The following is a 13,939-nucleotide window of genomic DNA, read 5'->3' on the forward strand; positions in this document are numbered from 1 at the left end:
ATTTAATTATTTTTGTTCAATACACCTGCCCTCATTACCTGGAAACTGAAAAGTTCTCCTGAAAAGCAAAGGCACTCTGATATACAGTACCATGAAGGCCAGACCTCTGCCTCCTGACACCAACAACCTCTGATATACCTGCATTCTTGTCCCTATACGAGATCCCTGAAGTGGCGTAGAGACACAAGCACATTTAACCTGAGGTCAAGCCACAATACAATCTGTAGAATAGTCATCGTGGTAGTCTTCATCATGGCAACCTCTGTGGCAAACAGAGTAGCCTTCGCATCCTACAGTACGTAGTACCTCTGGTGTGAAAGTGGCAGGGAAAGGAGTTTGCAAGATCTGCTGGAGGCAAGGGAAGTCTTAAGACCTGCAGATCAAGGCATTCACCTTTCTAAATATCATGGGCAAGCTGTGACCATGGTAACCAGACCGAGGGCCTTACTTCGAGAATGGACTCAAGGTTGTCTACTGGTAAGAAACCGTGTTGCCTCACCCAGATTATTGCACACTCGAGTGAAATAATCATCAAAAACTGCTGCTCTAGCTTGGTCTACAGGGGTTCAGGAGGAGTGGGACCATCAGGACCCATGAGGTCCGCGTGAGTACGAGCTGCTCCTCCTTCTTATAAAGAAGACACGCCAGGCTTCAGTTCCCTACAGTGTTCCTGGTCCCATGAGAAAGACAAGCCTCTCACCAGAGAGAAGACACAAGACCCAGCTAAGTTGCTGGCAAAACCCTGTTCTGACTTTGATACCCAGCGCAATCGAGAATGAAGGCAAAGGGGAAGAACAATCCCTTGCACCACCCCTGTGTATGAAAGGTGGAAGAAACCACTGGTGACCTATAGATGGAATACACTTGCTCCACGCATGAACACTCCAGAGAGTGAGAATGTTGTGTGCATGGAGACAGCGTAGGTTCCCTCCTTCTCCCAAATAAGGCTGAGGAGAACCTATCCCACTGCTAGCACAGGACCAATCCATAGTCAGAATGCTAGCTGCAAGTGGGTTGCACATACCCTTTTCTATGCGACCTCTAGGGCTGCAGCAAGAATGGCTCCCATGCCCTTGCCTCCCCATGATCATATAACTGAGATGGAGCAGAGCAAATAGGATGCCCAGTCTTGTCTGGTGTGAGCATGACTGCCCAAGGTGAGTCAAGGTGGGAGCAGACCCCTAGTCTAATCAGGCCGGGTGCCGCAGCACTGGCTCAGCCAAAGGTAGAACAATCACCTGGTGACCAAGCAACCCCCTTCTTCCTCTTATGCTGGAGCACATACGAGTCCAGGGTTGGGGCAGCAGAAGACGAGTCCCACAATAACAACACAGAACAGGATGACAAGATGGAGCCTTGCCAGTGATTTTTCTTTTTTCTATGCCAGGCAATTGCCTTCCACATCTCAGGGTTGGTCAAGGGAGGAACTGTACTCTTAGCCAAAAAATCAGGAACCATAGGATCCTCATCTGGAAGAACCACCTCTACAGGAAGGTCTCCTTCCTTAGCAGTGCCAGAAGCCAGGACAGCAGAGGACATATACTGGATCTTACCGGAAGGCTCTGGTATTAACATCCTATTCTTATCAGCCAGCTTGTCCAGTAAGGCAGGGAATGAGGGGTTCCTGGGATATTAAGGGAAGGGTGTATCTTCTTCAGACACAGTAACGACATCTTCCTATGGGGACCAGAAGCATTAGACTCAAGGTCAATGTCGTCTGAGAGCGAAACATGCTGATGGAACAATTCTATTAGAAGCAGCTACACTGCTAGGTGAGAGGTCATGATAAGGTTTAGGCCCAGTGCTACTCATCCTTGAGGGAACAGCACTTACAGAGTGAAGAAGGATGGAAGATGGGATCAGAAGGGACTACATGGATTCAGTATTACCACTAGAAGAGTACTATTTCCCCTCCCCTGTAGAAGCTGGCAAACACATCTTGTCCTTCCTCCTCTACCCAAACCTAATCCATTGAAGAGAACCCCAAGTTATACATTCCTTGCAGAAAGGAAGCCCTTATGCAGGCCCTTCCATAAGAAGCACATACAGTATGAGGATTTATCATTACTGGCAACATAAACTGACCACAAAGTGACCATGCCCCTTGCAGCTACATAATTCATGTTTTTATCCTTCTCAAGTAAAAATAAGTAAAAAAGTGCGCCTAAGTTTCTTCAGTGCAGTCAAGTTTTCTGCTATATGAAACTTTCAGCCATGGCCCGATAGTGGCCTGTGTTATTAGTACCTGTAGTGGTGCCAGACGTACAATTATGTCTGGTTTTAACCTTAAATAAAATAAAATAAAACCTACTGAGGCTAGAGGGCTGCAATTTGGTATGTTTGACGATTGGAAGGTGGATGATCAACATACCAATTTGCAGCCCTCTAGCCTCAGTAGTTTTTAAGATTTGAGGGCGGACAGAAAAAATGTGGAGGGACAGACAAAGCCATCTCAATAGTGCTCTTTCACAGAAAACTAAAAACAATTACCAAAAAACAACAAAGAGGAAACAATACACCAGAAAAAGGCAGAAAATTTGTTACTACTCATCAGCAAAACAAGTTTTCAACCAGGTGGTTAGGAGCGCAGCAACACGTCCTTCTCTGGTAATGGTCGAAAGAAAAGTAAAGGCAATGGTCAGTGATTGAGGATACTACCCCGCTCCTCCCAACTCCACCTGTTAACCACCTGGTTAAATACCCTGTTCCCAAGTTTTCAACTGTTCCTAGCCCGCGTTGAAAGATACTCCTATGTAAAAGGGAATGGTTTGTATTCTTGTAAGAATAAATAGTGGTTTCGTTTAGTTCATTTCAGTGAAAAAGCAGTTACTGCTTATTAGTATTTGTAGGTACAGCACATAGTTATGGAGGCTGAATGATAAAATAACAAAAAATCTAAGAAGTTAATGTATAAAGTATAATATTATTTTTGTGATTTATCATTACAGTATTTTCTTAAATTTTCACAGGTACAACAAAGAGTATGCAATATCAAATGCTCAGAAAGTACAGAAATGGACAATTTTGCCACAGGATTTTTCCCATTATAATGGAGAACTCAACAACACTCTTAAATTAGTAAGGAATCATGTCTTAGAAAAATATAAGGATGCCATTGATGCCTTGTATGACCCAAATGATACAAAATGTTGAAAGCAGACTTTGAATATGTTTGAGGTGTAAAAAATAGTGCTGAAATGCAATCTGACTGGTAAATTTAACTGAAGCAGGAAAACCTAAAGCACTTTGTGCCTCTAAGCCAATTTTCCCTCAAATTTTCCTTCATGTATTAGTGCTGCCACCTTAGCATTCTATATACTACTGTACTGTATCTTTCGAAATATTTCCATGCAAATCTACAAGTATTTGGGCCACATTAAGTAAAAATGTCTTTGAAAATCACATTGCCAACCTCATTAACTCTCTCTTTAAGAACATGGGGTTGTAATTTAATGTGTCTGCCATTTTCTTTCCTCTTCCAAGCAGCCTACCTTCATATAAATAAATATATAAACTGTACTGCAGAAGACTTAACCATCCCTCTCCTTCATTTATTATTAAAACAGTTTAACCAGACCACTGAGCTATCAGCTGTCATAGGGCTGGCCCGAAGGATTTGGGTGAAATGCCAGGTCTAGGCCAGAGGCCTAGCACTGGGACCAAATACAGTAGGTCATTCGGTATGCTGATGAATGAATGAAAACGAAATTAAAATCTGCACAAAGGCATACGCTCTCATACTGGAGCACTCACACAATAAATACATTTATACTCAATGTTTTCATGTATACTTACTAAAAAGGTATATTAAAATTCTGAATAAGTTAAGTAACGTTTTAAAATTTAGTTGTTTTAAAATTCATTAGACACAGGGTTTTCATATTTTTATTATTTACTTATTTTTATATTTTATTAATTAAATAGATCACAATTCCTCGTGAACATTAAAATTGGAATTACTCCAAAGGTAGATGATGTTGACATTTCTTTCATTGATCCATTTCCAAAATTTGATAATCGCTGCAGTTATGTTTTGGACATTCACACAATGCACGATTGACTGTTATCAACACTTTGCACTCTGGGCATTCGGAGACACGTCAGAATTACTTGCGTGAGTCCCTCTCTCTGATACGATGAACTCCATTTTCCAACGCTGGATTTTATCTGTTTTAATTTATTACCTTCAGGTTCTTCATTCCTTATATTTTGTCATTTACTGTACTTACAATGATTGTTTTATATATCTTATATAGTCACTAATAGGGATGTTTACATTAGCTCGTATGTGGACTGCTTCTTTAGCTGCTTTATCAACCTCTTCATTTCCTTTAATGCCTACATGGGCAGGGATCCAACACATTCAATATTTTCTCCATTATTACACAATTTATGGAGTGAAAACTTAATTTGTTGTACAATATTATTTTTTGGATTGTAACTTGGAATGGCTTCTACGGCGCTTCTGGAGTCGCTATAATTCACAAAATTATTAAATGAGGCTTCTTTAATTACTTTTATGGCTGATGCTATTGCACATAACTCAGCTGTAAATACTGAGGCATCATCAGGTAGAGAGAACTGATACGTTTTGTCTTGGGACACTGCAGCATAGCCTATCCTACTCCGTATTGAGACTTAGATCCGTCTGTGTATATTGTGTAATGTGGACCTTTTCGGATTACATGTTCTACTGTATGTTGTCTATGGTGTTCTGGGGTATATAAGCACCTTTTCGATAAATATTTTAAGTGTGTGCAAATTTTAATTCTATTCATATTCCAAGGAGGGGGTAATTTCACTAGTGAAGGTAGCTATACATTTAAATTCAGTGACTCAAAGAATCTTCTAGAATCTAGATCTAATTGGGAAAGGTGGTAAATGATTGTTAATAAATACATCTTTTAATTCAAATAATTTTTTTGGCTGGAGAATCACTTTTCTGAATTCTCAGGGCACTCTTCGTTGTTAGAAACTCTCTATGAAGAGAGAGGCAGTTCACCACAGTCAACTGTAAAGATGACTTTGGTGATGACCTAAAAGGCTCCTGAACACATTCTAAGGCCTTCATTACGAAATGGGTCTAACGTTTTCAGCATTGTGCCTGATGCTGAGCCATATATTTCGCTTCCATAATCAATGATAGACAGCAGTGTTGCTTTATACAGTACAGTAAGAGTATATCTGTTAGCTTCCCCAAGTAGTGTTCAATAGTTTTTTTAAATTAGACTTACCTGTAATGTTCTTTTACATTTTGATTTCATGTATGTTATGTGGGCTTTCCAGTTCAAGTGAGTATCAAATACTAATCCCAAAAATTTTGCTGTTTGGCCAATTGGTATGGAATGATTTCTGAATTTTAAATCTATTTCTTCCCCTTTTCTCCAATTTTTATTTTCATAAAACATTACTGCTCGAGTCTTTTGTAAGGATAATTCAAAGCCTACAGATAAGGCCCATTCATCTATTTTTATTATACTTTTATTAATGATTTGGTCTGCATATTTTATGTGAGATGCCGGATGATATAATATGGCAAAATCATCCATATACAAGTTACTTTTAATTCCAATAGGTAGATTATTACTGATATCATTTATTGCTAAAGTAAACATTGTGCCACTAAGGACGCTTCCTTGTGAAACACAATTTTCAAATGGAAATGTACTTGACAATACTGTACATCATCACTTCTCACTTGAAAAGTGCGATTTGTCAGAAAGTTTTCAATAAACCTAGGCAAGTGTCCACGGATGCTGCTTTTATGTAACGTTTTTAATATTGCATATCTCCATGTAGTATCATAAGCCTTTTCGACGTCCAAACAGACGGCTATAGTAATATGTTTTCGTTCAAATCCTCTTCGTATGTGGTCTTCCAAATTAGACAGAGAATCCAGTGTAGATCTGTTACATTGTGACCCAAATTGAGTGGGAGTCAAAATTTCATTTTCTCGAATGTGCCATGTTAGTCAAACATTTACCATTTTCTCTAGTAATTTGCATAAGCAACTTGTTAAAGAAAATGGTCTGTAATTGTTTACATTACTGAGATCCTTTTCAGGTTTGGAGATGTGGAATAATTATAGCTTTACGCCATTCATCAGGAAATAAATTTTGAAGCTATAAGTGATTATAAAATTGTAATAAGTATGACTTTGCCAAAGGTGCTAAGTGGCAGATCATTTCAAAACAAATATTGTCACCTTCAAAAGGCAGATTTATTTCTGTTCAAGAGAGCAAATTCCAACTCTTCCATATTAAAATTTCTATTACTGTATAACGTATATCTTCTATTGTTTCAAAATTTATTGTTACTGATTCTATACTATTTTTCTCTGTGCGGAAGTGTTCATCTAATTTTTTATCACACTTACTTTTGCCAAGTTTTCTCCTATTACATTGCTTATTTCTTTCGAATGAAGTATTCTTTCCCCATCGTTTAATATGGCATGTGTAGGTGGTTTAACGTGCGAACCATTTATTTTCCTGAACGTTTCAAATATTTTTTGTATGGGAGTATTATTAGAGAGATCTGACACATATTTCCTCCTTGAAATGATTCTTCCTTCAATTACTTCTTTTTCAAATTTTGCAGATAACTTGTTGTTGAAGGGTTTTAATGTATCAATTTCTAGTAATAATATAGTCAGTTTTTGTAAAGTTCCTTCTAATATCGATAATGTTTTATTCATTTTATTGAATTTTTTATTTAAATTATCTAGTCGTCTTCCTATTGAGTGTTTTATTTTTATTAATTTTGTTAGCTTATCAGACCACCATGGAACTTCGTGTTTTGTTGGATGGTTTTGATTTTGGTATTACTTCATCAGCAGCATTTTTAATTAAGCCAACAAGAAATTTATTAGTTTCATTATGGTCATTTAAATATTCAAATGTTTGGATACTGTATTCTTAAGTCTGCATTTCACATCGCTACAATCTACTTTATAAATGTTTTAGTGAGCGACATGTTTTGCAGGAACATTTTGTAATAAGGAAATTAATATTGGGAAATGATCACTGGTGTGCAAGTCATCAACTGTATTCCAGTCTAATCTGTCTATTATATTTAAGTTACAGAGAGTTAAGTCTACTGAGAAAAATGTTCCATGTGTTTTTGAATATGTGCTGACTTCGTCATCATTTATACAGTACATGTCATTTGAAACCATAAATTCTTCTACTTTACTTCCTGCTCTATTTGAGTTTGAACAATTATGTCCCATATTGAGTTGTGAGCATTAAAATCGCCTGCTATTGTGTTAATGTAGGTTCCTTGACACTGTTAAGTAATTCTTTAAGCTTTTCAATGTCGTAATTTTTATTAGGATGGTTGTATAAATTATAAATTACATAATTATCGTTTCTTATTCGGATTTTAATACCTGATATTTGCAAGTCAGTAATGTTTACAGGTACTTTGTTATGTACATGTATGGCTGTAACTAAATTTCCTTCTTCCTCTCGTGATGTTGATGCTAAGGTGTATTTACCTATTGTTGATAATTGTTTTACTGACATGCTGTAAACATATCATTGGTTCATATTCTTTTAGTAATCGTTGTACTTCTCCTAGGTGTAGTCTGGTCAGCAGACTATTTACGTTCCATTGTATAATACTGTATAGCTATTGAAAATATTGTTTTACAGTACAGTGGTCGAGTTTTACTTTCTTTTTTGTTTTATCAATTTGGATTTTTTCTAATGTTTTACTCACGAAATTTAGGCGCTTTTCTTTATAATATATTAACTGAGCTATGCACAAGCAACCTTTTTCGTGGGTGCTCAAAATCAGTTGTTTCTTCTTTTTCCACATTTTATAAAAGTTCTTATAATGTTTGTTAAGCCATCTTTTATGTTTCTGTTATCATTACACAATTAAAAGAAACAATTGTTACATCCACATGTGTTATCGTGTACATTTCTTGTTTCATTTATTTTTGTACCAATTATTGGAGATGGAGTAATCTCTTCTCCCTTGGCATAATCATTGTTATCTATGGTATGGTTCTCTTCAACTTCTTCAGTGTTTGGGACATCTGCCTCCATGGGTTTTACTAACATTTTAGGAAATAAAGGTATAATCTTAGCCTGTTTTTGTTTTTGTTCTTTCTTCATATCCTTTCTTTTTGGCTTACCCGATGTTTCTCTACTAATAGTTGGTTTATTCGTTTTGGGTGGCGTTCTCTCCAACAGTCTCTTTTTATCTTTAATTTCTGGTCCATCACAACTTTCCTCTGCTACTTCTGTGGTAGCATCTTCTTGTGCTATTTGCATTAATACTTCAAATGAATGATAAAATTTTATCCATATCATTTGTACCTGTTTCTTTATTTATTACCAATATTCTGACTCACTCAGAATAAGCAGAGCATTTCAAACTATCAATTTTATTGTATAACCTAAACGATTCGAAACTTACTGACCTAATCGTAGTCTAAGTCTTATACTACGACACCCAAGTTACTTCATTCTTATGATAGTTCAAATTGTGATTATATCAATACATTGCGTTGTGTATATGAACTAAACAAATGATATAAACTTACTGTTGGCGCATTCAATGTTCCTAGCTTAAAATACAATAGTCAGATTGGCGTGAGCACAATCTCTATTTCATGCCCCTCATCCAAAGCACACCTAAAGAAACTCTCCTTACATTTAGATATGCATTCTCCTAAAGGAGCCTTTCCCTAAATGTATTTTAAGATGAACAGGAATACTTAAGTGGATTTGCATGTACCGAAAATTATGGCTGCATTCTTGAGTCCTTATTAGCTCGAACCGCACTGTATCAAAGCCATGAAGAGACTGACTTCATGGCTGTCTGTGACCGACGCCAAACAACCAATACCGGTGGTTAAGCATTATTACATGTATACTTACAATTAAACACACGAAACAGCTAAGACAACGTTTTTCATTACTAAATACAAAACATAATATCCTTCTTCTACATAATGCGCATTTCCACTTTACGTAAATTTAAAGAGAATACATAAAACTATACCACAACTTGCAGAAAAGTACAATCTCTATTGTCGAAGTTTCGACAACCAATTTAGTTTTTGTTTGTAAGGCATTTTCTTCTTGGGATTTTATTTCTGTGCTCCGTTACTTCTATCTGTAAGCATTTCTGTTTCATTACTAGTTTTTGTTACTGAAGAATATGTATCTTTCTTAGATGGATCTTGAATTCCTCTCACTTTCAGTTCCAATTTAGCTTCCTTTATAGACATCTCAGTCCTTTCTTGTAAGATTTTCAATTCTGTATTGTACATATAAAACATGCATTCTTTGGACCTGAGTGATGATCTTGCAAACAGTTTACACATTTGGCCTACTACATTTCCATTGTGTGACATGTTCGTCAGAACCACAATAAGCATATATACGTTCACTTCAACAGTTTTTCTCCGTGTGCCCATATTTACTACAATTTTGACACTGTAGTGGTTTTGGGACATAAGGTCTCAGTTCTCTATTTTGGCCCAAAAATTTTTATTTTGTAAGGTAGGTCGACCTTCAAATTTTATTTTTGCAATTCTTAATATTTTACTATTCTGTTTACTTTGTAATATATATATATATATATATATATATATATATATATATTTATATATATATATATATATATATTATATATATATATATATATAGGTTTATATATATATAAATGGATATATACTGTATATATATATATCTCTCACAATCAAATTGGAACATCTCATTTTAAGAGAGTCCAATAGTATATTCTTCTCGAATGGTTCGTTATTATTTTCAGCAGTACATTAGTAACCTGAATGCTGTTCATAATGTCATGTTTTTTATAATTACATTTACATTAGCGATACTTTTTGCGGACAAACAGTCTTTAGATTGGTTTTTTGTTGTGGCTTCTATAAGCCATGTCCTTTCTTTTATTTGTCTGAATGACATTTTTGAAGTTGGCTGTCTTCTTTATAAGTAGTTTTCAAACTTCAAGGCTGAAATTTGTTGATCTGTTTCCAAGGTTAGAAACCTTGACGAACTTCCACCTCCCAAAGGAGTCGAAGTGCAAGTCAGGTTAATATGTCGATATTTAGTCTTTTGGTGTTTTATATGGTATTAAAGTTTTAATACCACCGCATCCCTACCCTACCCCACAGGGGATGGCACAGCATGATTAGAATGGCCCATGTGTAAGCCAAACCCAATTGCTAGGACTGAGAGTATTACAAGAATACAATCATCCCCACCCTAATCATGTTATGGGCAAACCGGATAGAATGCCGAGAGTCCTATCCCCAGGACCGGACCCCCTGGAACCGTGGTCCAGCCCTAAAGAATAGTTCCGCCTTTGAGCTATCAAACTGATAACTCTCATGCCCGAACATTATTGGGCATTTGATGGTCCTACTACAGTTGGTTTTATTTAGCTTCGGATATAAACCCATTCCCAGCTATGATATCTTTTCCTATTTATCAGGTCCAATATTTTTAGCAAGTGGAAAATTCCACAACAATTAATCCAAAGAAAAATATAATGGTATTTGCGATTCTTGGACTCCAACCCGGGAACTAATTCATGGGGTTCAAGAGTCCCCTCACCATGTCAAGATGGTCTCACATCGAGGGGGGGTTACTCCAAGAATACAGATAGAAATCTTAAACCTCTTGGAGACGTGTCTCTTCATAAAGTTACCCCAAGAATACAGATAAAAAACTTGAACCCTCTTGGAGATGTGGTTCTTTATTAGGTTACTCCATGAATACAAATGGAAAACTTAAGCCTTTTGGAGATGTGGCTCTTCATTACGTTACCCCAAGAATACAGATAGAAAACTTAAGCCCTCTTGGAGATGTGGTTCTTCATTAAGTTGTCCCAAGAATACAGATAGAAAACTTAATTCTCTTGGAGATGTGGCTCTTCATTCAGCTGCCCCAAGAATACAGATGGAAAACTTGAACCTCTTTGAGACGTGGCTCTTCATTAAGTTACACCAGGATACAGATAGTAGACTTAAACCTCTTGGGAAGTGGTTCTTCATTAAGTTACCCAAAGAATACAGATGGAAAACTTAAAACTTCTTGGAGATGGCTCTTCATTAAGTTACCCAAAGAATACAGATAGAAAACTTATACCTTTTGGAGATGTAGCTCTTCATGAAGTTACCCAAAGAATACAGATAGAAAAACTTAACCCTCTTGGAGACGTGGCTCTTCATTAAATTACCCCCAAAACTAATGATTGGAAATTTAACCCCCTTGGAGACATGGCTCTTCATTAAGTTGCCCCAAGAATACAGATAGAAAACTTAAACTCTCTTGGAGACGTGGCTCTTCATTAACTTACCCCAAGAATGCAGATAGGAGACTTAACTCTCTTGGAGACGTGGCTCTTCATTAAGTTGCCATAAGAATACAGATAGAAAACTTAAACCCTCTTTGAGACGTGGCTCTTCATTAAGTTGCCCCAAGAATGCAGATAGAAAATTTAAACCCTCTTGGAGACATGACTCTTCATTGGGATTTGCCCCCCAAGAATGCAGATAGAACATTTAAACCCTCTTGGAGACATGACTCTTCATTAAGTTGCCCCAAGAATGCAGATAGAAAATTTAAACCCTCTTGGAGACATGACTCTTCATTAAGTTGCCCCAAGAATGCAGATAGAAAACTTAAACCCTCTTTGAGATGTGGCTCTTCATTAAGTTACCCAAAGAATGCAGATAGAAAACTTAAACCCTCTTGGAGACATGGCTCTTCATTAAGTTACCCCAAGAATGCAGATAGAAAATTTAAACCCTCTTGGAGACATGACTCTTCATTAAGTTGCCCCAAGAATGCAGATAGAAAATTTAAACCCTCTTGGAGACATGACTCTTCATTAAGTTGCCCCAAGAATGCAGATAGAAAACTTAAACCCTCTTTGAGATGTGGCTCTTCATTAAGTTACCCAAAAGAATGCAGATAGAAAACTTAAACCCTCTTGGAGACATGGCTCTTCATTAAGTTACCCCAAGAATGCAGATAGAAAACTTAAACCCTCTTGGAGACATGGCTCTTCATTAAGTTGTCCCAAGAATACAGATAGAAAACTTAAACTCTCTTGGAGACGTGGCTCTTCATTAAGTTGCCCTATGAATACAGATAGAAAACTTAAACCCTCTCTGAGACGTGGCTCTTCATTACGTTGCCCCCAAGAATACAGATAAAAAACTTAAACCCTCTTGGAGACATGGCTCTTCATTAAGTTACCACAAGAAAACAGATAGAAAACTTAAACCCTCTTGGAGACGTGGCTCTTCATTAAGTTACCCCAAGAAAGCAGATAAGAAACTTAACTCTCTTGGAGACGTGGCTCTTCATTAAGTTACCCCAAGAATACAGATAGAAAACTTAAACCCTCCTTGAGATGTGGCTCTTCATTAAGTTGCCCCAAGAATGCAGATAGAAAACTTAAACCCTCTTGGAGATGTGGCTCTTCATTAAGTTACCCCAAGAATACAGATAGAAAACTTAAACCCTCTTGGAGACGTGGCTCTTCATTAAGTTACCCCAAGAATACAGATAGAAAACTTAAACCCTCTTGGAGACGTGGTTCTTCATTAAGTTACCCCATGAACACAGATAGAAAGCTTAAACCTCTTGGAGACATGGCTCTTCTTTATTGAAAATCCTTTTCAGTCACCACAGTAATACCTGGATCAAAGGGACTGACAGTACAGTAATATCTGGATAAAAGAGACAGTCACCACAGTAAATATGGATGAAATGGACAGTTCCCACAGGAATACCTGGATAAAAGGGACAGCCATCACAGTAATACATGGATAAAGGGACAGTAACCACAGTAATACCTGGATAAAAGGGACAGTAACCACAGTAATACCTGGATAAAGGGACAGTCACCACAGTAATACCTGGATAAAAGCGGCAGACAGCACAGTAATACCTGGTTAATGGGGACAGGCAGCACAGTAATACCTGGTTAAAGCACCACAGTAATACCTGGATAAAAGGGACATACAGCACAGTAATACCTGGTTAAAAGTGACAGGCAGTATAGTAATACCTGGTTAAAGCACCACAGTAATACCCAGATAAAAGGGACATACAGCACAGTAATACCTAGGTAAAAATGACAGGCAGTATAGTAATACCTGGTTAAAGCTGTCAGACAGCATAGTAATACCTGGATTAAAGGGGGAGTCACCACAGTAATCTATATATATATGTATATATATATATATACATATACATATGTATATGTATATGTATGTATGTATATATATATATATATATATATATATATATATATATATATATATATATATATATATATATATATATATATAAATGTATGTAAGGATGTTCCAGCACAACTCTGAAACGGGTTGAACGATTTCAACCAAACTTCGTATTCATATGACTTATTATCTGGAAAAGAATAATGTGGGGTAAGCCATCACTAGCACCACAGGGCACCAAAGGGGGTTAAGGGATTCCATGAAACATGGCTGGTTCTGCCCGTGAAACAGGGCTGGTTATGCACGTAGACTTAGTTACAGCATCAAAATTTATCATGCCTAATTTCGGTATACATATAACTTACTATTGAAAAAAAGAATACTGTGGGGGTAAGGCATAAATGGCACCAAGGGGAGAGAGTTATCCCAAGAATGAGAGAGAGAGAAAGAGAGAAAGAGAGAGAGAGAGAGAGAGAGAGAGAGAGAGGATGTTAAGAAGAATGAATGAATGAATGATTTTGAGTTATCTGGCACTATGACAACTGGGTCACTGATGCCGATATCAATTAAATGAACAAGAAGAAAGAAGGTGAGTGACAGAGAGGGTTGGCGAAATAATGAAAACAGGAGAGAGAGAGAGAGAGAGAGTGCAGGGGGTGTTTGGGAGAAGAAAGAGGGAAAGAGACAGGAGGGTTAGAAAAAGGA

The 13,939-nt window shown here is 37.0% G+C and overlaps 1 protein-coding gene and 1 long non-coding RNA gene across 3 annotated transcripts in view; one reads left to right on the forward strand and one right to left on the reverse strand.

Moving 5' to 3' along the window:
• LOC136844911 (long-chain-fatty-acid--CoA ligase ACSBG2-like) overlaps nt 1-7,898 on the forward strand; it is a 227,558-nt gene extending 219,660 nt beyond the window's left edge. Inside the window, exon 16 of the mRNA XM_067114238.1 lies at nt 2,970-7,898. Within this exon, the coding sequence (XP_066970339.1) occupies nt 2,970-3,153 (184 nt within the window). The 3' untranslated portion in view covers nt 3,154-7,898. The remainder of the gene's footprint in view (nt 1-2,969) is intronic.
• LOC136844912 (uncharacterized) overlaps nt 1-13,939 on the reverse strand; it is a 511,857-nt gene that overhangs the window by 390,471 nt on the left and 107,447 nt on the right. The window lies entirely within an intron of this gene.

This window comes from Macrobrachium rosenbergii, chromosome 13 (genome assembly GCF_040412425.1).
Source record: "Macrobrachium rosenbergii isolate ZJJX-2024 chromosome 13, ASM4041242v1, whole genome shotgun sequence".
In the NCBI taxonomy this organism is placed as follows: domain Eukaryota; kingdom Metazoa; phylum Arthropoda; class Malacostraca; order Decapoda; family Palaemonidae; genus Macrobrachium; species Macrobrachium rosenbergii.